This window comes from Camponotus vicinus, unplaced genomic scaffold (assembly GCF_025532165.1).
Source record: "Camponotus vicinus isolate PSW18456_S1 unplaced genomic scaffold, iyCamVici1.0 SCAF_5, whole genome shotgun sequence".
Lineage (NCBI taxonomy): Eukaryota > Metazoa > Arthropoda > Insecta > Hymenoptera > Formicidae > Camponotus > Camponotus vicinus.
Genome location: NW_028141977.1, coordinates 17,762,507 through 17,787,485, shown reverse-complemented (window position 1 = coordinate 17,787,485; position 24,979 = coordinate 17,762,507). Strand labels below are relative to the sequence as shown.

At 29.1% G+C, this 24,979-nt stretch overlaps 5 protein-coding genes and 1 long non-coding RNA gene across 12 annotated transcripts; 3 read left to right on the top strand and 3 right to left on the bottom strand.

Moving 5' to 3' along the window:
* The first annotated feature begins 369 nt into the window (after positions 1–369).
* Kfase (kynurenine formamidase) lies at positions 370–2,960 on the top strand. Its single transcript, XM_083101211.1, has 8 exons — positions 370–546; positions 639–729; positions 905–1,006; positions 1,723–1,857; positions 2,033–2,111; positions 2,210–2,401; positions 2,474–2,609; positions 2,694–2,960. The coding sequence occupies exons 1-8, from the start codon at positions 535–537 to the stop codon at positions 2,838–2,840; spliced, it is 894 nt and encodes a 297-aa protein (XP_082957337.1). The 5' UTR covers positions 370–534; the 3' UTR covers positions 2,841–2,960.
* On the bottom strand, positions 2,928–7,032 carry Daxx (Daxx-like protein). 6 transcript variants are annotated; one of them, XM_083101203.1, is made up of 6 exons: positions 6,790–6,949; positions 6,173–6,312; positions 4,876–6,019; positions 4,288–4,698; positions 3,988–4,215; positions 2,928–3,916 (listed from the first exon to the last, which is right to left on the bottom strand). In XM_083101203.1, exons 2-6 carry the CDS (start codon positions 6,224–6,226, stop codon positions 3,126–3,128), a joined length of 2,628 nt encoding a protein of 875 aa, XP_082957329.1. In that variant the 5' UTR covers positions 6,227–6,312; positions 6,790–6,949; the 3' UTR covers positions 2,928–3,125. The 6 variants fall into 6 exon arrangements, with proteins under 6 accessions (XP_082957329.1, XP_082957325.1, XP_082957323.1 ...); XM_083101199.1 differs by having other exon boundaries at positions 3,988–4,698; positions 6,897–7,032; XM_083101197.1 differs by having other exon boundaries at positions 3,988–4,698.
* A 795-nt stretch (positions 7,033–7,827) lies between these two features.
* Positions 7,828–8,875, top strand: Rps23 (ribosomal protein S23). The gene is made up of 3 exons (XM_083099887.1): positions 7,828–7,949; positions 8,315–8,474; positions 8,557–8,875. The coding sequence occupies exons 1-3, from the start codon at positions 7,946–7,948 to the stop codon at positions 8,822–8,824; spliced, it is 432 nt and encodes a 143-aa protein (XP_082956013.1). The 5' UTR covers positions 7,828–7,945; the 3' UTR covers positions 8,825–8,875.
* On the bottom strand, positions 8,607–10,514 carry LOC145971825 (uncharacterized). 2 transcript variants are annotated; one of them, XM_083099885.1, is made up of 6 exons: positions 10,255–10,514; positions 10,013–10,071; positions 9,799–9,924; positions 9,542–9,700; positions 9,284–9,469; positions 8,607–9,195 (listed from the first exon to the last, which is right to left on the bottom strand). In XM_083099885.1, exons 1-6 carry the CDS (start codon positions 10,460–10,462, stop codon positions 9,055–9,057), a joined length of 879 nt encoding a protein of 292 aa, XP_082956011.1. In that variant the 5' UTR covers positions 10,463–10,514; the 3' UTR covers positions 8,607–9,054. The 2 variants fall into 2 exon arrangements, with proteins under 2 accessions (XP_082956011.1, XP_082956012.1); XM_083099886.1 differs by lacking the exon at positions 10,013–10,071 and having other exon boundaries at positions 10,255–10,416.
* Positions 10,515–16,537: 6,023 nt separating this feature from the next.
* Positions 16,538–17,516, top strand: LOC145971517 (uncharacterized). Its single transcript, XR_014438893.1, has 3 exons — positions 16,538–16,615; positions 16,976–17,054; positions 17,341–17,516. It is a non-coding gene; the product is annotated as an uncharacterized LOC145971517 (long non-coding RNA).
* A 5,830-nt stretch (positions 17,517–23,346) lies between these two features.
* LOC145971516 (replication protein A 32 kDa subunit) lies at positions 23,347–24,949 on the bottom strand. Its single transcript, XM_083099248.1, has 2 exons — positions 24,342–24,949; positions 23,347–24,092 (listed from the first exon to the last, which is right to left on the bottom strand). The coding sequence occupies exons 1-2, from the start codon at positions 24,589–24,591 to the stop codon at positions 23,623–23,625; spliced, it is 720 nt and encodes a 239-aa protein (XP_082955374.1). The 5' UTR covers positions 24,592–24,949; the 3' UTR covers positions 23,347–23,622.
* Positions 24,950–24,979: the final 30 nt, after the last annotated feature.

Here is a 24,979-nt window from a genome sequence, read left to right as displayed (position 1 = left end):
GTGTGATACAATTATCTAAAAAAAAAAAAAAAAAACTAAATAATATCTTAAAATATGTAAAAATACATATAATGAAAAATCTGTTTCCTCTGATAGCGGCGCAATCTATATACGTCAACAATTTTAATTCGTAATTTATATAATTTGTAATTTTTTATGTTATAAAACATTGATAAAAAACCGTCCACTCCATTAAAAAAAAAAAAAAAAAAAAACACAATTTTGCAGTGATCTTTATATATTTCGCGAATATAAGCTTCAACATTCCATGATAAGACTCTCGTAAAAAAAAAAAACCAATTAGCCGCTGATATGATAACTTATACACATAGAAACAAATATACCCATACTGCAGTTTAATTATATCACTCCTTCTTTACTTACGCGATGGAATGTACTAGAGCGAAATATTTACAGTGACACGCAAAGCCAAGAAAGTGCTTGGAGAGGTATCCCTGAAGCAGTTTCTAACGAGCCTCGCTGTGAACAACAATCCGCAATATTCCTGAAGAGTCAGCAGACTGTTGATCGAGGATGGCTATGTCTGTAGGTAGTCTTGTCAAGATTGATTCACACGATTCTTGCTGAAAAGCACCGAAATGACGTAGCATAATATTTGTCTCTTTCTTTTCTTTTAGGAACGCGAACGACTGTATACCCCGAGCGAATGGAGTAAACGATATGGATCTGAAGAGTTGTGTCAGCAATTCTTCACATTTTGCGCAAAAAGTAATATAGCAGTTTTACATCAAGCTCTTTTTACTGCAAGCTTATAAAGTAATCACATTGCGATAAATTTGGCGTAAACTTTATTAAAGTTTTCCTGATTTCATACACTGTGTGTGAAAATTTGTCCGATACCATTTTATTACTAAAGGAACTCGTTTTTTATTTATTATTACAGTTACGGGAAAGGCTCAGAAAACTCTAAAATGCGAACTTAATGTGCCATACGACACTACGGAGCGTACAAAATACGATATATACGGCACCGATTTACCTGAAGGTACATAACAATTCTATAATAAGACACATGGCATTACTTGAAATGCAAGTGAATAAAAAAAATAAATAAGATAAATTATAGAAGGTATAGGCTCTCGGACGATATAAATTAAAAGGCTAAATAAGGAGCAAATAAAATTTCCGTTAATAATTTACTTTGACATCACATATTACTTTATTTCAAACTGATAAATTCAATTAAATTGTTATTACTTGTTTATAAAAGCGTGAATTATATAATCATTTAACAGGTTTGCGTATTGAAGGAATGAATAATTTATAAGTTATATATCATTTATTTATAGATACATGTAAATGCAATTTGCAAGAAAAACACTCTATTCCGATCTAAGAAATTCCATCTTATTTATTGGAAATAGATTTTTTGTTTGTCAACATCTGAGGATATATATATGTTATGTTGAAATAATTTTGTTATATGACCTATAAGTTTTATATCCTTTCAATGATAAATGTTTATATATACATGTTAATAACGTTTCAATTAAATTCACCTAATTTGAAATAAAATAGTATGCGACTATTAAAAATAAACTGTTATTAATGGAAATGTTAATATCTTCGTCCAATGTCTTTGTAAGCTGTTAAATTTGTTACTTTCTAATAACGATATTTTACATTCACATCCAATCACAATATAATCTTATTTATTAATTATTAAAAACATAGATACTAAAAGATAGTTGTGTATCTTAGATGCACCAATATTTGTCTTTATCCATGGTGGATATTGGCAGGAATTCAGCAAGGATTTATGTGGATTCGCGGTACCCTTGTTTGTTGAAAACAAGATCAAAGTAATCACGATTGGATACGATCTGTGTCCGAATGGTAAAAAATTACATTAAATTTTATTGATGTTTTCTATTTCTGAAACTTAAGAAATTTAGATACAAAAAATATATGAAAGTATTACAGATTCGCAAATTATTATTATATTAGATATAAATTTTATTAAAAGATTATTTATATTAAAATAGTATGATTGTATTTTCTTCTATTTTAGTTAAACTTGGAGATATAGTAGCGCAGATAAAATCGGCGGTCGAACAAATATTAAAATATGCAGCCGATTCAGGCTCCAAGTATGTTACTTTCAATCTTTCATTATATTTGTATATCAGATTTATACGTATTCTTGTAAAAAATAAATTTCAACTATATGTTTAAATAATGCTTACAGACGCATATGTATCGCTGGACATAGTGCTGGGGCGCATTTGGCTGCAACTCTGTTGCATGATGACGATTGGATCAATCGCATGACACAGGAAGGATATTTTGCACTATTAAAGGAAATCGTTCTAATAGGTGGCATTTATAACATAAAACCTCTAGTTGACATCAGTTTTGGGATAGCTCTTCAGCTTACTGAGTAAACATTTTTGATGTATCTATAAAATATTTAATACAACATCGTATACATTACACTTTCTTAACATTTTAGAGAGGAAATTAAAAACTGGAGTTTGCTTACTCTTAATGAAGCGAAAGATCGTTATATCAGTGGTTTGAAAGTTATCGTGACTGTAGGGGAATGTGATACTCCTGTATTTGTAAATGAATCACGCGAATATGCCAAGGTATTAAATTAAATATTAATGTGCACCAAATATCATAAGAAGAAAAAATCATACAAAAAAATTAAGATTATATTATTGTTTCAGAAAATTATTCCTATAGTGGATAATGTGGAATATTTGTTACTTCGAAACAACATTGACCATTTCGACATAGTGGAGAAATTCTTGGATCCAAATTATCATCTCGCTAAATTAATAATAAAGTGTCTTCAACCTGATATGACTATTTGAAGAATATGAAGTTAAAACATTTCATGTTACAATAAGCTAAAATATTTCTTATAAGACGCTATGTTCAATATACTAATTAAAATACAATTTGAATTTGCTAATAAAATTTATTAAGAATTATATTAATGTATCAATATATTTGACTTATAAATCACATATATTTTACATAATAGAAATAATTGATTTGTATAGTAGAAATAATTAACACCCAAATATTTATTAGCTTATATTAGTTTTCGTGTAACAATGATCTAAAAAGATAGCCCTTATTATAGGTTCATTTAGTCATTTTGGTTTTATCTTCGAGAAATGCACATTTATTTGGTTTGAAACAGATTGCACTGTCGAGTTTTTGGATACAATAATCGGCTTACCTTGTTGAATAATTCGTAATATCGTTTCGTTTCCTCTAAAGGGCACCTCATTTCTCATGATGGTAGGGTTTTGTGGTTGATTTTGTCGAGTAGTGTCTGTTTGAGCAGATGGCAACTGAACACAAATATCGCGCTTAGGTGTTTGTCCACTTTGCGTATTTACCTTTAGATAATTATTTGTAATATTTTGAACACTGATTATATTCCTATTTGACGGTATAAGCAATCTTTGACTTTTCACCACAGGAAGTATCTTGTTTCCAAGTTGTATAGTACACTTGGTAACGGGCAATGTCTTATTAATAACTGGTAATGGTTTATTAATTGCATTATTGGTCAGATCAACTACATCTTTGAGTTGATTTGGTGCTTTTGATGCATTTTCTTGAGCGATCTTAACTATTTTCTGTCGACTATCCACCTCCCAAGTTGTAGGAGGTTTTGCAAATGATCGTACTCGCAATAGAGGCTTCTTTTCTTCTTCCCGTTGATTCTCGGTTACAATTACATCTGTCGCATCATCTGTTATTACCTCTGTTTCATCACCTGTAATCGTCACCTCTGTGACATCTTCCGTTATTGGTTCTGCTACAGCACCAGGTATTACATCCGCTACATCCTCTGTTACCGTTTCTATTACAGGTATTACAGGACCAGGTATCACTTTGGACATGTCTTCTGTTATCACCTCAGGTAGATCTTCTACAACATACACGTAAAATATATGTCTACGACTTCTCTCATTTTTTGTGTGAAAACTTAAATTCACAAACCTTCAATCCTATTAATATTACTTGTGCAGTCTACTGTAGAACATGTTGGTAATGAATCCGCTGGTGTTTCTGCATCTATATCCACATTCTTTGCCACAATATTATTATTGCATACTTTATGTACAATTTTCTCAGTTGCTTGATTTTTATTCTTAGATATCACCATATTATTCTCTTTTATCGGAGTTTTTATTTTATCCTTTTCATTGTATTTCTGTTGCGATGTATCTAATAGAGTTTTATTTGATGTAACTTTATCCGTTTTCCGATATATATTTATTGTATTTATATTACTCATACCATTTTTTACAAGCAATCTGTCATCTTTGTTAACTTTGTTCTCTTTGTTAATTTTTCCATTTATATTCTCCTCATTATCACTGTCCTCTTCACTTAAACTAGCCACAGATATATCATCCTTTATCTTATCATCCACAACACTTTCACCTTCTTCATCTTCTTCTTCCTCTGAAGTTGTTTCAATATCATTTTGCTCCTTTATTTCTTCTTGTTTCTTTGTATATTTGTCAAATACGGCAGCTAATCTTTTTTCGCCTTCGGTGCGATTATCGGTTAATTTCTTTGCTAAGTCTTTATCTTTTATAGCTGGATCTTCTCCCGCGTTTTCAAAATACAAAGAAAAAGTATCCCAATAATCGTTACGTCTTGTGCGTTGTAAAAGTTCTCCTAATTCTAGGAAAGCTTTTCTTGCTGCAAGATATATATCAAAATAACAAACATATAAATATAACAATTAAATATATTTAAATATAACAAATAAAATATTTAAAATATAACATTAAATTACGATATCTATACACACACACACACACACACGCACGCACATATACATAAAAGTAAGTAAATACTAAGTGATACATATCTTACCCATTTCTTTTTGTTTATCTGTATCTAAGCCTAAATTTCTTTTATCATTACATCTACTAACACATTCCAAGATATCTCTATAATCAGGGAATATTACATCATCTGTAAGAGTTTCTGTCTTCTTTATCTTATTTCGTCGGGCGATTTTGGAATTAATGAAATTTGTAATAGCTTGATCAACAGCAACAATACGAGTTGAATTTATATGCTTGGGACGCAAATATACACGCCCCGCATCAGCATTTTCTCCCGTTAATTCGCAATATTTGTTATATAATTCTACCATCCTTTGTTTATATCTTTCAACTTTTATATAAGTACTATTGTCCTCTTTATCGAAATCAACTTCTGCTTCTTCCAATTTTTTAATTATTCTTTCACAATTTGTCATGGCTTGTGATATTAATTTAATTTTATCGTTTGTCCGAGGACTTGCAGTTTCCTCATTATCATTGCTATAATCCGATTTTGCTGCATTATTAACTGATAAATTATTTGCAGCATATGAAGTAGAGGGAATTGCATCGTAGGTTTCTTTAGATGGCAATATATGGGATTTCTTTTTGAATTTTCTTTTCAGCTCATTCATTACTTCTTCTATATATATATATATTTTTTTATCATTTTTCATAATGGCTGCACGCTTTTCATTTAAAAACGAAACAAAATGTTCTGAACTGGTGTATTCCGGATCTAACTCTTCGTAACGTCTCTTTAATTTATTAACAATTTTTTCCATATCTTTCCTATCCTTATCCTTACTTTTTTGAAGGCATAAACTTATAAATAGCGGAAAAACATCATGTGCAACATACGATATCTTTTTCTTCTCTTTTATAACCAATTTTGGCTTTTCAATTATTTCTTGATCCTTGTTTGGTTGTACAGTACCAGACTTATCAGAATTATTAGATATATGATATAAGTCAGGCTTAAATATAGTTTCAACTATTGCCATAACTGTATTTTGACTTGTGTTCAATTTTTTTTTCTTTTCCATATTGTTATGAATTTTCTCTTCTGTATCTGTTGTCAACATTTTTCGTTTTAAATTATTTCCTTCTACTTTTTCATCATCGCTAGATAAAGTTTCTAGCTTTTCACAAGTGAAGGAAGTATTATCTAATTTCGTCTTCTTATTTTCCTACACCAATAAATTTTAAATCAAATCATGAATAAAAAGTATATATCGAAAGAGTATATAAGACATATATATATATATATATATATATATATATATATATATATATATATATATAAAGAGAAAGAGAGAAGTTTTATTAAAGTTCTACTAAACCTTTTGCGAATTCGTCTCGTCGTCGGAAGAAATACAGATAATCTCCATATCCATGATTTCATTCAGATCGAGTTTGAATTCAGACGTTACCGCCAATCTACATATAACCTAACGCTCCCCAAACTGTCTTGAATGACCTCCTGTTAAATAATAACATATTAAATTAGTAATATACAATTTTTATCACGAAACACATTTCTGACGCGAGTAATATCGCGATTTCACCAGGTGAAATCTATCCATGGCTTGTGCAATGATGTAATTGCCGTTTCGCGATATCTCTTCATTCCCGAAAAGGTATTCCCGAGATCGTTTTGATAACAATCCCGCGTACGAATTCGTGAAAAATTCGTTGTCTCGAAAATAGAGTGCAAATCTTACATGTTTACTTTCTTGGAAATAGTAACTTTAAAGAGAGAAGCTTAAGCGCTGAATTTCCGGAAAACAAAGAGATAGCGAATAGGTTGTTTTACTTACAAATACTTGTATTAATATTTTAGGTGAATTCACAAAAAAAATATGGATAGAAATTGAAATAAGAATCTAAAAGCCCGCACTTTAATGGAGTTGATATAAAGTTGACAAAAAATAATTAATACGTCTAGGATCAACAATACCTTATAGTTCTTACGACACGATAAAAGAGAGATGATAAAAGATCAAAAAGCACTGTGTGTGCTGGATTTTTACGGTATTTATTAGCACCGAAGTATTAAAATATTACCAATGCGTGAATAATTTTATTGGTCAGTCATTAGGGAAATTTGGTCCTACAGGCTGGTACGTTACACGTAGAGAACAATAGATAGCTTCGAATGTAATGTGAGTAGTTGAGACGATGAGAGAGGGGAAGAAACAAAAGTATAAAATATCGTAAAGATCCATTCAGACGGGTTGCGTGCGCAATGACGTGCGTAATTTGAGCCATGGTAATATGGCGCCCCTTACACACAGACATATGATTGGGTAGTTTTTGGATACGGATACGCGATTGGTCAACTTTCCGATAGGAAACGATTGATCAATTTATGGAAGTCTGTCTGTGGATAGACCCTAATTTAGAAAAAAAAAAGGAAGATTTATTTCAGAACATCGACATTGTTTGCGCAATCGTCTACTGCGTATGTTTTATATTATTATGATTATATAAAGTGTACATATATTTATATGCGTAACGTGTTTTGCGTAAGATACAAATCAATCGATAACAATGTATTACAATTGATTACAATGAATTCTATATTCGATTCAGATATTTTTTTACCTTAAAAAATTAATTTTTTTCATATTACTACTATTAATTATTCCATATTATTCCATAGCGTTTATTCAGACAATTTTGCATACGATGTGCATAAAGCCCGTATTAAACTACACATTATTGCAATATCGCAAGTAACTTTCAAAATTTTAGGCCCATTCTATAATGAATCGTTAGTCGTTGGTCGTAAAATTGACCAATCACAGTCGATTATTTTCGACAATAATCGACTGTGATTGGTCAATTTGCTTACAACTAGTGACTAATGACTCATTGTAGAATGGGCCTTAGAAATTCTCTATCCGTCAGCCAATCAGTACGTTCGACAAATTTATACCACAGGTGCAATGTTACCCTTAGTTAAAGTCCCTATTACTCTTCACTAGAGTCCCTAGAATGCAAATCCTCCTATCGGATTCTGTACAACGGATATGATGCATTTGAATTCACCACTACATTTGTATCCATGCCCATGGACGATTGACTCTTTCCGGTTATAAAGCACACCAAGCATGGGTATGTTAAAAGAATTTTTCTGTAAAATTATCGTATTTTTGAAGAAACGATTGTAAAAATGTCAGTTTTGAAGAATTCTTCGCTAATATATTTTTTGACCATATTTTCTTTGTTATTAATATTTATAAATATGTGCATCGTATATTTTTTCTGTGATTCGGTATTTCTAGCGTGTCTTCCAAGTATACCGATACTATCAGAGATATTAATGTCGATTATCATGAATATTAATGATGCTTTTATATTATACATAGGGAGATACTTTTTTAATATTTCTATTTACAAACAATGCTTGACGATATAGAATGTTTAGAAAAATAGTCTATGCAGAACATAACCATTAAGTTACTCATTTTGCATTGTAGGTAAACCTAGAGGTCTTCGCACGGCGCGCAAGCACGTGAATCATAGACGTGAGCAGCGATGGAACGATAAAGACTACAAAAAGGCACATTTGGGAACCAGATGGAAGGCTAATCCTTTTGGTGGTGCCTCCCATGCTAAAGGAATTGTTTTAGAAAAAGTGTATGTAGTTTGTACTATTATATGTAAAATTTGCATTTAGTATAACTTTAGTATAACTTATTGGTATTTTATTTTTTAATAGAGGAGTAGAAGCCAAACAGCCAAATTCTGCTATCCGTAAGTGTGTCAGAGTACAGCTGATCAAAAATGGAAAAAAGATCACAGCTTTTGTACCAAGGGACGGTTGTCTCAATAACATTGAGGAAAATGACGAAGTTTTAGTGGCAGGTTTCGGTCGTAAGGGTCATGCTGTTGGTGATATTCCTGGAGTACGATTCAAAGTGGTGAAGGTTGCAAATGTTTCTCTATTAGCTCTCTACAAAGAGAAGAAAGAGCGACCTAGATCTTAAATTGTCAAATACTAGAAACATGTATTGACAAATATAAAAATATAAAGACAATTGTTTTATTCTATTCTTATTATCAATATATCTCCCTGTATCTTACATAAAAATTTCCAATAATGCATGTGTGATACAATTTATAGATTTTTCTACATCTTGTATATTACAAATTTTTGAATTACATATCAATTAATTACACTTAATGATTATAGCAAAAATTGTGTATAAATATAAAATCAATTGTTTGTCATATTCCAATTTTCGAGTTCTTCATTATGAACAACTATATCTTCTATAACTTTATTTAAGGGTGTAGTTGTCTTCGGTAATATTGCTAAATTTTTCATATTACATATTTCATCTTTTGCTCGCAGTATCTGCACAAATATGATTAGAGATATACTTTGACATTGACTAACATTACATTATGCAGTGAATTATACAATAAATCTAAAATTTTCCTACCTTTTTTAATGTGTAGAAATCAGAGCATATGCTTTTAATGTCTGAACAAATGGAATCAGAAATATCTTTATTTAAATTCCCAGTTTGTACTGGCCAAGATGAAATTGTCTGAAATGCTTCTATAAATTTCTCTTTTTCCTTCTCAAACAGTGCATTCTGTTCATCGTTAATTGGTTTGTCATCAGTCTATAATATTTATACAAAATAATAATTTAGACATGTTTTTAATTTCGTTAATAATTCTTTTTTCTTTCGTACCTCTACATGTGAATCTTCAGCCAAAATAGTTTTAATATCTTCGCAATCGTTATTCGATACGTCTGTTTCATTTTCTTTGAAATATTTAATACTTTCAGCATAACTTATTTTTGGTTTAACAGAAAGAGAAGGTATTTGATTAATATCATCAATACACAGCTAAACAAAAAATATATACACATTAATAACCACAATATATATAAATAGATTTATATTATATATTCATTCAATATTAACATACCTTACATATAACATACCTTAGTAATATCCACAAATGTTTTTTCTATATCATTTATATTCGCAAGGGGTTTCATGTGTACTTCTCTCATAAAATCCAATAATAATCTTAAAGTTGGTAGCTGTTCTTTCAAGGAACATTTACCCTAAAATAAAATTAAAAATATCTTTAATATATTAATAATAATAATCAATATCTTATACATAACAAAATGTGTTATTTTATAAACAAACCAATAATATATTCTTGTTATTACAAATTCCAATCTGAGAGTAGTATTCGAACAACTGATCTAAAAAGATATATACTATTTTTATTATGTTATAGATATAATATTGTGTTTATTATATTATTGTATACACAAATTTTTATTATAGAATAATAAAGAATAATAAATAGAAATATTATTCCAGGTTTAATTGGAAATAAATACACCATCAAATTACAATCGAGACATAGAGAAAGATAAGGATACCTTCCAAGGCAACATCCTTCAGCTTTTCTAAATGTACGTTGATTGATGACGATTTCTCTGTCAGAAGCCAAGAGAGTAAGCAAATGCGATTTTCACCACTAAGAATTGTTTTTTCCAAGTCTTTTGACTCCGCGTTAGTGATATGCGGATACCGCAAGTGTATTAAAGTATCGTATATACTTATCATAACATCATTCGTATCATTCATAGTAGTAAATGCAATGAACTCTATACTATACTGGCAGAGAGAAGACTGAGAGATGTCATGGCCCGCTTTTAGGTGATTCTGAAAGCGATACTCCCTCTGTGGACATTAAAAACGTGGACATGAACTATAAAGCCAATGTCCACGAATGTTCTCAGAGGGTAATATATATGTCTCTCTGATAATATAAATAATATAAATAAAAATATAAATAATTTAATTAATTAATAATAATTTATTATATAAAAATATTATTATGTTTTCTCTTTTCACGCTATTATTTATTTATTTATGTGTCTTCTTTTTCTTCTCTCAACATCATTTATTTATTTATTTATTTATTTATTTAGCTCGCTCTATGTCAGTCTTTTAAAATGCAAAACTAAATATTATAAAATTTGACTTCGGAAAAGCGCGGTAAAACAATCGAATAAATTCAAATCATTAGGATAACAAAACCCATACAGCACAGAACATTGCAGTAATATTGCGGCCAGGGATGGGAAAGTTACTTTTTAAAAGTAACTCGTTACCGTTACTTCAAAAGTAACGATTCGTTACTTTTCCCGTTACTTTTAATGTTAAAACAAGATAGAATTAAGTAAAAAATTTACTTTGGTAATACTTTTTATTAAAGTATTAATATAAAATTTTTAGTATTAATATAAAATTTTCGATTTCGATTTTTCAATATAAGGAATGCGGAACTCTTTAATTTTTATCAGGAACTGTAGAACTATAAAAAGTGCTATCAGAACTTTTAGTATTTTTTTTAAATTCGTAGATTGTCGTATCAGCTTCTCAGACACCTCTCAGAGTAATAAATTTCATCCGAAATATTATCAAATTTTATATGAATGTCGGTCGATGACTAAAAATTGAATATGACAGAAATACGATGTCATAAGTATTTTCAAAATATGAAAAGTAACGGTAAAAGTAACTGTTAAATTCGTTATCGTTACTAAAAAAATGTAACTACGTTATCGTTACAGTTACAGAAAAAAAATGTAACGCCGTTACCAGTCCGTTACCAAAAGAAAGTAACTATAACGGTAACGGCGTTACAAGTAACGCGTTACTTCCCAACCCTGATTGCGGCAATATTGCAATGTTGCTGCAATGTTACAACAATATTAATAATATTGCTGCAATATTCTGTGCTGTATGAGAAGGTTCCGTGATACATCAATCGTTTAATAATTAATTTAAAATAAAATATACCTCTATAATTTAAAATTTCGCGTGTATATGTAGTACGTAAAATGTTTCGGCAGAGAATTATCAATAATATTATGTTTGGTCTTGGCGACGTATAGCAAGCGCGCTATACATGTCACGACTTTGTCATCATTCGTACGGTGACACTCGAATAATAATAAAGTAATAGTGTGCGAAACGCTTCGTATATTATCAAATTCTTTTTCCAACCCGATCGTGACTAATATTGCAACATAATTCGTTATAATTATTATAATTAACAAGTATCTTTTGATTAAATTTTTCTAAAAAGCAAGTATAAATTAATTATTAATTAAACAATAGTTATATCACAATTTTTCATTACTTTAATTTTTGATTTTACGAGATTTGTATTTTATGCATACATACTATATATACATACATCAACAGTACTAGTGCTACTCGCTCTGCTTATTACTGCTATATTATTAATTTTAATCTCGTATAAATGTTGCTCTTATGATATAACAAAGTGCGAATTTCATATGATTATTCCGCGATCGAGAATAGCATGCAAAATGTCCCACGTATTAGATATATTTATGGTAATTAATCGTATTCTACTAATTGTAATTAATCGTATTTATATATATATATACGCGGATGAGTGCCACCAGAAAATAGTGAAGAATATATACAAGGGAGAAAAAAAAAGATCTGGAAAAGCATTGGGCAATGTACGAAACACACACACACACACACACATATGCGGTAAGTAATTTTATTATTTATCATATTTATATATTATTTTCACATATAACAAACATTGTTTGTTCTTTTTTCATTGTCTGGATAGTGATTCATTCTAAATTACCATGCAATATAACGTATATATAACCCATGGATAACACGGTGTTCGACTTTGGCAATATAAAACATAAACAGTAGCGCGCTACATTACGGCTTTGTCATCATTCGCACGGTGACTCTCGAGTAATAAAGTAGTGATGAGAAATGCTTCGTATATTGTAATTTTTGTACTAAACACGATTACGATTAGTATCGAAACATAATTTGCTATAAATATTAATAATTAAAAATTAATTAACTTTTGATAAACGACATGAAACGACTGTATCGCAACGATAAATATTTATCGAATCGTAATCATTCATTGCTGCGAATAAAAATTGAAACAGGGGATACATGAAAGGGAAAAAGAGAATTAAATATATTATGATCTTTTAATCAACGATGCTTATTATATGCTTATAATATTTCTTTAACAATATTAGAATTAAATATATTTCGACCAATGTTTTAAATTTTCTCAATCCTGGTTAATTAAACAATATACAATTTGATCGAGAATCGATTTAATGTGATAGGAATCCAACATATTAAATAATCACATCGATGTTTGCAATCTTTACGGACAATAATTATTATTTTAATACTTAGAGTCACAAATATATTTCATTCGTGTTACTTTATTATTCTACTTGACAATCTCAATATAATTTGGATTGTGAGAGAACACGAAGTAAAACAATCGAATTATAGATGGAAATAATTAGCATAACGAAAGACTTCACGAGTGATGAATAGTTTAATAAATGATCAATTAATCTTAATCAATAAATTAAAATACTTCTATAATTTAATATTCCTCGCGCAAATATTTTATATTACAGAAAATATTTCGGCAACGAGAGAATTATCAATAACACGGTGTTCGACTTTGGCAATATAAAATATAAACAGTAGCGCGCTACATTACAGCTTTGTCATCATTCGCACGGTGACTCTCGAGTAATAAAGTAGTGATGAGAAACGCTTCGTATTGTATTGTAATTTTTTTACTAAACACGATTACGATTAGTATCGAAACATAATTTGCTTTAAATATTAATATAAATTAATTAATTAAAAATTAATTCACGACATGAAACTGTATCGCAACTATAAATCTTTATCGAATCGCAATCATTCATTACCGTGATTAAAAATTGAAACAAAATATACATAAAAGGGGATAAGAGACTTAATTATGTTATGAACTTTCGATCATTGATGCTTATTATATTTCATTAACAATATTAGAATTAATTATATTTCGACCAATACCTTAAATTTTAACAATCCTTGTTAATTAAACAATGTACAATTTAATCGAGAATCGATTAAATGATAGGAATCCAAAATGTTAAATAATTGCTTCGATCGTTGCGATCTTTACGGACAATAATTATTATTTCAATACCTAGAGTCACAAATATATTTCATCCGTGTTACTTTATCGTTCTACTTGAAAATCTAAAAATAATTTGGATTATGAGAGAATACAAAGTATATATAAAACAATCGAATTATAGATGCAAATAAATAGCATAACGAAAGGCTCCGTGATAAATTGTTAAAAAATAATCAATTTAAATCAATAAATTAAAATACTTCTATAATTTAATATTCCGCGCGCGAATATTTTATATTACAGAAAATATTTCGGCAACGAGAGAATTATCAATAACACCGTATTCGACCTTGATAAACAGTATCGTGCTATTGTTAATACGTTACACGGCTTTATTATCATTCGCACAGTAACCTTGAGCAATAAAGTAGTGACGTTTCATATATTATCAAATTCTTTCTTTACATAGTCGACCCTGGCGATATAAACAGTACCGCGGTAATGTTCTTGACTTACGATCATTCGCTCAGTGGCTCTTGAGCAGTGAAGTAGTGATGTGAGATGTTTCATATATTATCAAATTCTTTCTCTAAACACAATTGCAAGTGCAACGAGGAACTTTTCGTGAATAAGTGTAAGTGCAACGAGGATTAAAGTGCCACGAGAAAAGAGCGAAGGAAGCAAAAGAAAAAAGGAGGTTTTGGAAGTGGATGGATCAATAAGATATGATGTAAGTCATTAATATAAATTATTTATCACATTCATTATTTATTATATTGTTGCGTCCCCGCGTCCCGTCCCGCTGAATGTATTCGTCACCCGTTGAATTCTTTCGAAGAAGATCGTTTTCGCGCGCGTTGTCAAGATATTGTTATAAACAACTGTCAGAGAGTCTAAGCCCAGCTGTCAAGTTGTGCGGACGCGCGTCTATTTGTGATCCGTTTTACGATTATTCTGAATTCTTGTATGTTACTCGCGATTTATTAAAATTCTTGTGCACCTTAAATCGCGTTATTATTTACGAGTGCACGAGCGTCAGCGTATGCCGATTGTGTCGCGCGCGTTCGATATATATCGCGTTCGATATATACCGCGTTCCGCGGACGCAACAATATATAAATTATTTATCAATAATATATATATTCAAAATATACATATTTCTCGTTTCGTTTTATTTCTTTGATTGTGATTTAATAGTGATTTTAAATTGTAACATATATAATACATATACTTATAAAAAATATAATATTCCATTTTATTTTAAAATAATTAAAACATTTATAAAATTTTTTATTAATTAATATTTTCAGATACTTTTATGATTTATAAAACATTTCAAATTAATATATTTATTTAAATATTTCATATATAAAAAAATAGAAATTTTTTTTTATCAGATTTTTAAAAGTTTATATCTAAGAAATATAAATTATTTTGTAATTACGCAGTTTATAATATTAAAATATATCTATTTAAAAGTAAAAATGTAAAAATTAATTGCGCGCAATAATTAGGTTTAAAATCAATTATTTTGAACATTGCTTTGTATAATAGATGTTCTCTTATCCTTTATATTTTTATTTATCGTTTATATTTGCGAATTTAAATTTATGTACTATATTACAAAATAAATTTCAAATTATGTATTATATTATATATAAAATTATATATAATATAACCTTCCCATGGGGTACACCTTGTCGCGGTGGGAGGGCTTAGTACTTGGATGGTGCCTTGAGGTTTATCTTAAATTTTTCTATTTATGATAAATCTTAAGGTGCCTGAATGGGAAGCTAAGTACCCTTTCGCGTCGTCGGTGCCGTCAACGTGCCGCGGACGGCAAGCGCTTCGTTACCGCGTTTTCGCGTTGTAGTATTCTCGCGTCGTCGCGTTTTCGCGGAACTTTTGGACTTTTCATATAAAATCCCAATTTCATTTATTGTCACGAGTCTCTACTTCCGATGCCAACTAACTGGGATGTTTCGAGTTTGCACACGTTGTTATGCAACGTACACTCTTGCTTCGTGCTTCGTCAAGTGATTCGGCCCGAATTAGTTAGAACTCGATCGATTGCTCGGAATGATCGTCAATGGGTCCCTTCTCTTTGCTCGTCTACAGCCACACGCACTGCGTGTGTTAACTCTGTCGAGGAGTCGAGTGGATTCCCCTAGGCACGATTTTCGCTCGGTAAAAGAGGTTGCCTCCCCATTTTCTAAATTGCTGAATGTTAGCATTTAAAAAATGTGGGTATCCTCTTCTTTTGCCGTCTACTAGCCTGGTGTAGCATATAGCAACCGCGGGAGGCATAATATGTCCGGGCGGAGCACCTGAAATCGTGCTTAGCGGTTCCAGGTTCGATACGAGATAGGATAATTATGCGCGAAAAAGAGTTGGTGAACTTCATTTTCCTCTATTTCCGTCAATCGTTTCGTCTTCTTTCCGGTTTGGGCTTAGTCCTTGCTCGTTGTATCGTTGCATTCCCGACCTGTTGACTCGAAACTGATTCTCATAAGTGAAATGGGATTTTCGCTCGTACCGAAACCGGGAGTGCCGTTCAAAGTATATACATATTAAGTATGTACATCGGGCGATCAAATAGAAAATTTTTTATCGTACCGAAATAGTGCGGGAACCGTTTAGTATCGTGCGTAAAAAAACGAAAATAGCGATATAAAAATATCGCTCGTGAGTGCGGGAGTGCTGTTAAGTATCGCGCGCCTAAGACTGAGAGGAGGGGGAGGCCTAGGAGAGGTTTCAGGCTCCGGCAGAGCAACCTTCTGGTAAGCAATTTATTTATTTGTAATTATATATTAAATATTAAATATATTTATTATAATTTAAATTAAACAGTTAATCGCAACAATTAATTTGATGTTTTTATTTATATTTTTTTATTTATATTTAAGTAAGAGAGAATTAAAGAAAAAGATTTTTAAATTAAAGCTATAATCTTGTAAAGGTGTAAGCTTTTATAAAGTTATAAGAGAATTATTAGTAATGCTTTTTAAAATTTATAGAATTATTTTATTAATCTGCTATTATTATATGCATTGAATATAAAATTCAATGTATACAATAATTTTTGAAATATTAATTATTTTGAACGCTGCTACATTGGAATCTTCTTTTGTATGTTATAGATTGATGCAACAACCCTGATGATCTGAGAGGAGGAGCAGGCCTAGGAGAGGCATCCTGCACCGGCGGAACAACCTGATGGTGAATATTATTATTTATATATTAATTGTTATAAATCGTTAACTTGTTATAAACGAACAATAATTCGATCTTATTATTTAAATGAATTAAAAAGAAAGATTTTTATTCATATAAAATTTTCTATTTAAAAAACAGTTTCAAAAATTTATAACATTTTTCCATGCGTGTTTATCTGCTTATTATTTTACACATCGGATATAAAATTTCGCGCGATAAAAAATTTTTAAAATATTAATTGCATTTTGTGAACATTATTATAAATGAATTTTATATTTGTATGTTACAGACAACTAGCTTCGATAACAACAACTCCGCTGTTGCGCATCAGTGCCGATGAGTGAAAAAAAATTTTATTTAACTTTAAGGTAACGGATTCGTAGAGATTGCAGATGTAGATGTAGATGTAGATTGTAGATTGTAGATAAATCCGTTGCCTTAAATGGATGAGCTAGGATGGATTAAATTAAATAAATTAAATTAAATAATTAAATTAAATTAATTAAATTAAATAATTTTAATAAGTTCTTTCGAACTTATGTTTTACATCTATTGCGAAAATATATTGAAATATTAATTAAAAAAAGAAGAGATCAAGAAAAGATTTTTTTGTAAAGATTTTGTCTAATTTATTAAATAAAGGATACCCATTAACAATTATCAATTTTGTCAATATTTGATGCTAATTTATTCTTATAATACGCACTTATTTTCTAATTGCTCATAGCTCATCCATCGTAGAATTTGTTTATAGATATTGTTTTTAAACTTTACTTTAACTTAATATAAAGCCAAATGATTAATTAATTAAATAATTTGTAATATGATAAATACACACATTAATTTTATATTTTATTATAAAATATAATTTATAGAAATTTGTAGTAATTTGGCTTTATTTCAGTTAAAATAAAGTTATATTCAATATTTAACGAACGATCGTGAAATCGAACGATCGTTACTAAATGAGCGTAAATATTTCACGCTCTTTTGCCCTTTATCCGGCAAAAGAAGGAGTAATTATCTCCTTCTTTGATCTCTGATTAGAGATCGAGAAAGAAAGTGGCCAGGATCAACGAAAGGTAGGTTCAACTGGCCTGAAGAGTATGGTTAGGGTACGCGGTTAGGGCACCTGACTAAAATATATACATGATTAGGTAAGGTGATGATTAGAGATAGGTTCCTCAAATCTCGAATAATTTTAGTTAATCAGGAAGTAGGGTTGTTAAGGCTATTAAGTAAAATCATTAAAATTCTTCTATTAATATTAGGGTCGTTAGGTCTCTTAAGATCATTAGAATTCTGTAATAGTAGGATTGTTAGAGCTATTAAAATTATTAGAATCCTTTAATAATAGGGTTGTTAGGGCTATTAAGTAAGATTCATTCTTTCTTTTAATATTCCAATAATCCTAGGGGTAAATTAAAATTATTTTCATTAAGTTGAATTTATTTTTAAAAACGTTGTAAAAATAAATATAACATGTTTTAAAAATAAAAATGTTTTAAAAGTGAAATTTAAATTATCAAAATTATCTTCAGAAATATTAAAGAAATTGCATAATTATTAACGTTTAAGAAATCTTAACATGTTATATTTTATTTTAAAACTTAAAAATATATGTGTATTAAATCAAATATAATATTAAATCCAAATGTTAATGCTATCAATATCAAATTATTATATCGATGTTATTAAATATTTGAATAAATCGAATATTATTATTTGATATTGATAACATCATAAATTTGTAAATTGTAAATTGTAAATTATAAATAGTTATAATTGTATTTTAATTATAATCTAACATTGATATTTTAATTGTAAAATACAATACAATTATGACTATAATTATATTATATGAAATTGTATTTACGATTGTAAATTCTTATGCAAATTACACGAAAAATTATCGAAAGTATACGTGTAATGATTACATAATAGTAATTAACATAATAGTAATTCATTAAATTAAAGTATTTGTTTCTGAAGTATATATTTTTGGAATATTCATAAAAGAGTAACTGTTTGTATTTTCATGTCAAAGAGTCATTAATAAATTCGGAAAATTTTTATATAAAATGTAAAAATTCGATGCTAAATTAATGATTAAATATAAGCATTATAAAATTTGACGGACGCCTTCGTTACAGAATTGCGAGTCAATTATTATAAATTTAATGATATGCTTTCCGTTAGCTTTATTTATTTATGAATTCGATATCGCGCGGAACTGAATATTCTTAAAATAAATTATTAAATTATGATTGCGAAAATACCGTGTTCTTTCCGCGTTCTTTTCGCATCCTCATACAAGATTATCATTTTAACAAAAGAATTTGATCGCTGTCCCTCTCGTTAGATAGTATTCCTAAATATTGCTAATTAAATATAAATAAATGTCGAATAAGAGAGAGTGAAGATTCGATGTGATATGTCAACGATTAAATATTAGCTTCACAAAATTTAACAATCACCTTCGATATTATAGAATCGCGAGTTAATTATTATGAATTTAATAATTTGTTTTTTCAGTTATATTTGTATTTACGAATTTTTTTTTTCGTATCGGAAAATATTCATAAATAAATTAATAAATTACTGTTGCGAAAACACCGTGTTTTTCTCGCATTCTTTTTCGCGTTCTTATTGTTAGACGAGATTGTCGTTTTAATAAAAGAGTTATCATTGTTCCTTCCGTTAAATAAACGTTAATGAAAGTTGTGTGGCTCGTACCGCCTAGGAGTCGAAACGATTTTCATCATGGAGAATTATTTCTCACCGGTTCTTGTGAGATCCATTCGCGACGTCTAGTTCGGTGCCCTGTTGAAAATTTGGAATTTTTATTGTAAGATTGAAGGAACTAATCCCAGGTTTTCCTGGCAATTTCCGAAAGCAATGATTTCGGTAGTAATTCAACGACGATACGCTTCTTTAACGTCGAATTAATTTAAATAATATATATTTAGATGAGCGAAATGTATCTTTTCTTTTCTTCGTTAAAAATGTTCTATCATTATTAGGATTGATATTATTATTGTCTATATATATAATGCCAGAAAGATTTAATAGTAGATTAAATATGGATATAGCGTTGTGTATAAATTTTAATTTTTCAAGTAATTTTATATTGTAATTAATTTGTATAATTTTTTTGATAAAAATGATTACGAACGAATGTATTTTTAATTAATATAATTTGTCTTTTTTGAAAAATTATTTCTAGGTGCTGGGGATATTAACATTAATTTTTAGTTTCTTTTAAGAAACTATTTGCAGGTATTGGACATCCATCGCCATTTTGAAATATTAGTTTTTAGGTATATACCATTTCATATATATGTATAATAAAATACATGCACAAATTCACGTATCTAAAATATTTTTATAATTTTTAATAATGTTATATATTATATATACGCGAAATTATACATGAATGTTACATAAAATGTGCGAATACTTAAAAATTTCGAGACAAATCGAATGGGTACCCCTATATCAGTAAGATATTGATTAAAAGAAAAGAAATTATTAATTTAAACGTTATAAGAATAAGAATCTAGAGAATTAATCCAGAATTATTTGTTTAAAATTATTTGATTTATTTTATTTTGCACACTGTTCGAATTGAAATTTTTTAAATCTTGCTGATATCGTGTTCGATTCGTCTCGCGCGCGCGAACGGTACCCCAAATTATATGTGTTCGCACATTTAACACAAACTCCAATAATGCATGTATTTTATTATTTATAAATATAATCGTTCGTAATCACATTTCAATAAAAAAGGTCGTTATATCCATTTAATTTTTAATAAAGAAATATATTTCTTAATAATGGAAGAATATGTTTTCTGATGTGCATATCAATTTCGTGAATTGAAGATAATGACGAGAGATAATTGTCGTTGATTTATTACTGAAATCATTGCTATCGGGAATAGTCCGGAAGATCCAGGATTCATTCCTTCCTACAGTGAAGTTCCCGACGTTCAATGGATCACTTAACTTTTCTTCGCAGATTGATCTTGCGAAATCTGATGTAGAAAGATGTTAATCATTCTCCATTTTTAAGATCGCTCCTCTTTTTATCGGATTACCGGTATGTTACTCGCGTATCTGCAATTGAATATTCTGAATATTATCGATTTATTTATTCGTTGCGTTTTATCGGGAATTTTAAATCGCGATTTATCTTATAATTTAATCGTTGACTTATACATTGAAGCTTTGTTTATCTTTCCACGTCTTTGAATATTGTTTTTAATAGTTCGTGCAAAATGCTGGTAGTGCAAATATTTTCTTCTATAATTTAAAAGACGATCGATAACTTCATTAATGACTGTTTTAAACGTGATTCTTTACATTATTTAAATCTTATTAAACTCTACAATTACATCGATTATTAGAGGGACTTTAAAAATCATTCGTTCCGTTATTTTCTATTAAACGTGGCCACAACGCGATTTTTAGTTATATTTTAAAGCTTACAGAGCTCATTTCATCTTATTCAGCTAATCATGCGAATAGGATATGTATTTTATTCTCATTCGTGAAATTCGTATAAAGTCGCGTATTAATCGCAAATAAATCGGACAGTGAATTTTATGTTCATAAACAATACGGATCACAAATGTTAGCCAAAATATCTTCGTCTGTCATCATTTGTGTAATAATTATATCGCACGCGTGTCTATTGATAGTTTCGATTATCATATTATAAAAATTATGCGTATCTCGCAATCGAATATTCCGATTATTGCCGATTTATTTATTCGTCGCGTTTTCTCGCGAATTTTAAATCGCGATTTATTTAGTAATTTAATTGTTGATTTCGAAGTTTATTCTATCTTTTCATTTTGAATATTTCCTTTGATAATCTATACAAAATGCGCTAGTAATGCAAATACTTTCTTTTACAATCGAAGAAACGATCAATAATTTTATTAATGACTCTTTTGATCACGATTATTTACGTTATATAAAACTTATTAAATTCTATTATTGCATATCTATTATTAATAATAAATGTCGCGTAATTAATCTTCGCTGATCAGTCTCGTCTGGACTATGTAAAAATTTTTAGTAAATTTTATATTATACGTATATTTTGGACATTTTCGTGTAATAAATTATTCCATGTCATAAATTATTTTGTATTAAATTTCGAATTATATTTTATATTAAATTTGTATTATATTTTGTCATATATTTTGTAATATATATTTAGCATAAAAATATTATGCATAAAAATATTATGTTGGTATGAAAATTATAATAAAAATATATAAAAATAATGTTAGCTATATTAAAATGGAACATATGAATTCTTTATATTTTATATAAAGGAAGAGACTTAAAATATTTTGCAACATCTATATTTTTCGAGTCTTAATTATAAAAACTTCAGAAGAATCAGGGATTAATTTGACAAATTCTATACATGTATTAATAATTAAATTTTTAAATAATTAAAAAAATGATTGATAAATATCAAAGATCAGTTTACTGCTAATTAAGAAGATTTATAGAAATACGGTTAAAAATGTTTTTATCCCACAGCAGGCATTTTGTGTTTTGTAAATAAAAAGATATAAATATGACAATGAATATAGAAAAATATTTATTTCATCTTTGAATATTACAGTATCTTTCGCGATTGAATAATTTATTTACTATCAATTTACATACATAAGTATCTTGTTATACAGCACTGGTGCTACCGGCATTTCGTGCACATAGCACGGAACAAAACCAGAAATTGTGCACATTATATATTACCCTCTGAGAACATTCATGGACATTGGCTTTGTAGTTCATGTCCACGTTTTCAATGTCCATAGAGGGAGTATCGCTTTCAGGGATCACCTAAAAGCAGGCCATAACATCTCTCAGTCTTTTTTCTGCTCGTATCTGCTTCGTGGATTATTGTGCGCCAAATATATCCGAGATATCCAATAGGAGAATTTATTTCCTAGAAATATCTAGAGAGAAAATATTTTATTGGATGCACATGTGAGTTATTAAAAAAATAATGGGTATAAAAATTATACACACACACACACACATTTATTTATTTATAATATATTAATAAATATAATTACTATATTTACATATTTATAATATTAATATATATTACTATATATATTTATTTTATATTATAATATTCTAACACATGATACATATATTATAATATCCTAACATGTAATAAAAGATAACGATATAATATATATAATGTAACCTATATATTAAAATTAATCGACTACGAAGAAATGTTCTTCCAGAGATATTGTATAAAAAATATTTTATTAAATATTTATAACATTTTGAGGTATTTTAATTTAAGGAGTATACATTTATGTGATTAACACAAAATTATCATTTAGATTTCATTCATTTGTTATTGACAAATAAAAAAAATATATTTCTAATTTGTTATATAGTCTTATCTGAAGAAAAAAAACTAATGTATGTAAATTTTTTATAGTAAATTTGAAATTTTATATTAGATATAAATTTATTAAAGTTTATATTGAATATAAATTTAGATAAGATTTCCTGTTAATATGCATTTAGGTAGCTTTAAAGAAATCTTCTGAACTGGTTGTGTAAATATGCCCTTCGCAAAGAAGAAATTCTAATATTTCATTGATGCGAGGTATAATATGCTTCGGCGCTCGTGTCAGAATATCACGTTTCTCAATACCACATTCTGAATCATTTGCCGATCGAACAATTTCGAGAACTGCTACTTGTTCGGATGACATACCACTCATTGTATTATCAAATGTTGTAGGTAAATTAGATAATGTGGATTCTTCCACAGGTTTCTTAGCCTTCAATATAAAATAGATGACTTCCATAAAGTGACAAGTCAGTTCATTTAAATCTTCAAGAGGAAACATGCGCACAATCAGCACATGTTGTTGATTATTTTGATTGCGTATTAATCCATAAATGCGCACATATGTATTAATTTGCGTACAAATACTTTCTAGGGGATTCTTATCTGCCTCTAACCACTTGACAGCTGTGACAGTACCTATAACATAAATTAAAAATCAAAATCAAAGCTTATCAAACATAACTATAATTATAGTTTAAGAATATTTAAATAAATAAATATATTGCATGTGTTTCAAAGGTTTTCTAATTGTACAATGTTTTTAATATATGTGAATTATTATTCGAGTAATTCATAATTCATAAAATATTAATCTAGCAAAACTTTTTGCATTATATACACATACATATATATGTCATTAAAATCGAAATAATTTACACAATGTACCTGTGTCATCCTGAATACTGAAAGAGATTTTTGTTGTATCCTGTTCGATATTACGTATGATTCCGACGAATGTTAAAGTATTTATAGTTTTGCCGGCAATCTGCAGGCCATCTCCTGTTGCGGATGTGATGTGTTTTATCATTACAGGGACAATACTTTTGTCGCTATCTTGCGACTTCTTCGCGGTTCCTCCTTGCGTGCTTTCGTCCAGAAATCCGCCTCCAAAATTCGTGGAGCTTTCATTCCACATGATTGCGAGTTCGCAAGCTTTTGGAACTGGAAACACGTTGTATATTAAGCAATAAACAAGACTGAACTTGCGCGCGTGAAATTCGAGTTGGTTGAGTTAGGTTAGGTTAGAATAGAATGTAATGTCACATTTCCAGTTTGACAGATCATGTCAGATTGAGAAATCGCATGGGACGACCAATCAGAATTTAAAAAAGATTTCTTCGCGTTTTCATTGATCAGTCTTATGTCAATCCATAAGTCCACATATTGAAAATTAAGATTGAAGATTGAAATTTGACCAATCAGAATAGAGAAATTTTAGCTTCTCTTGTTATGATTAGCAAATTTCAATCAAGATATCCGATATGGGCTTAAACTAAGTCGGATACTAATGTCAAATGTCAAAT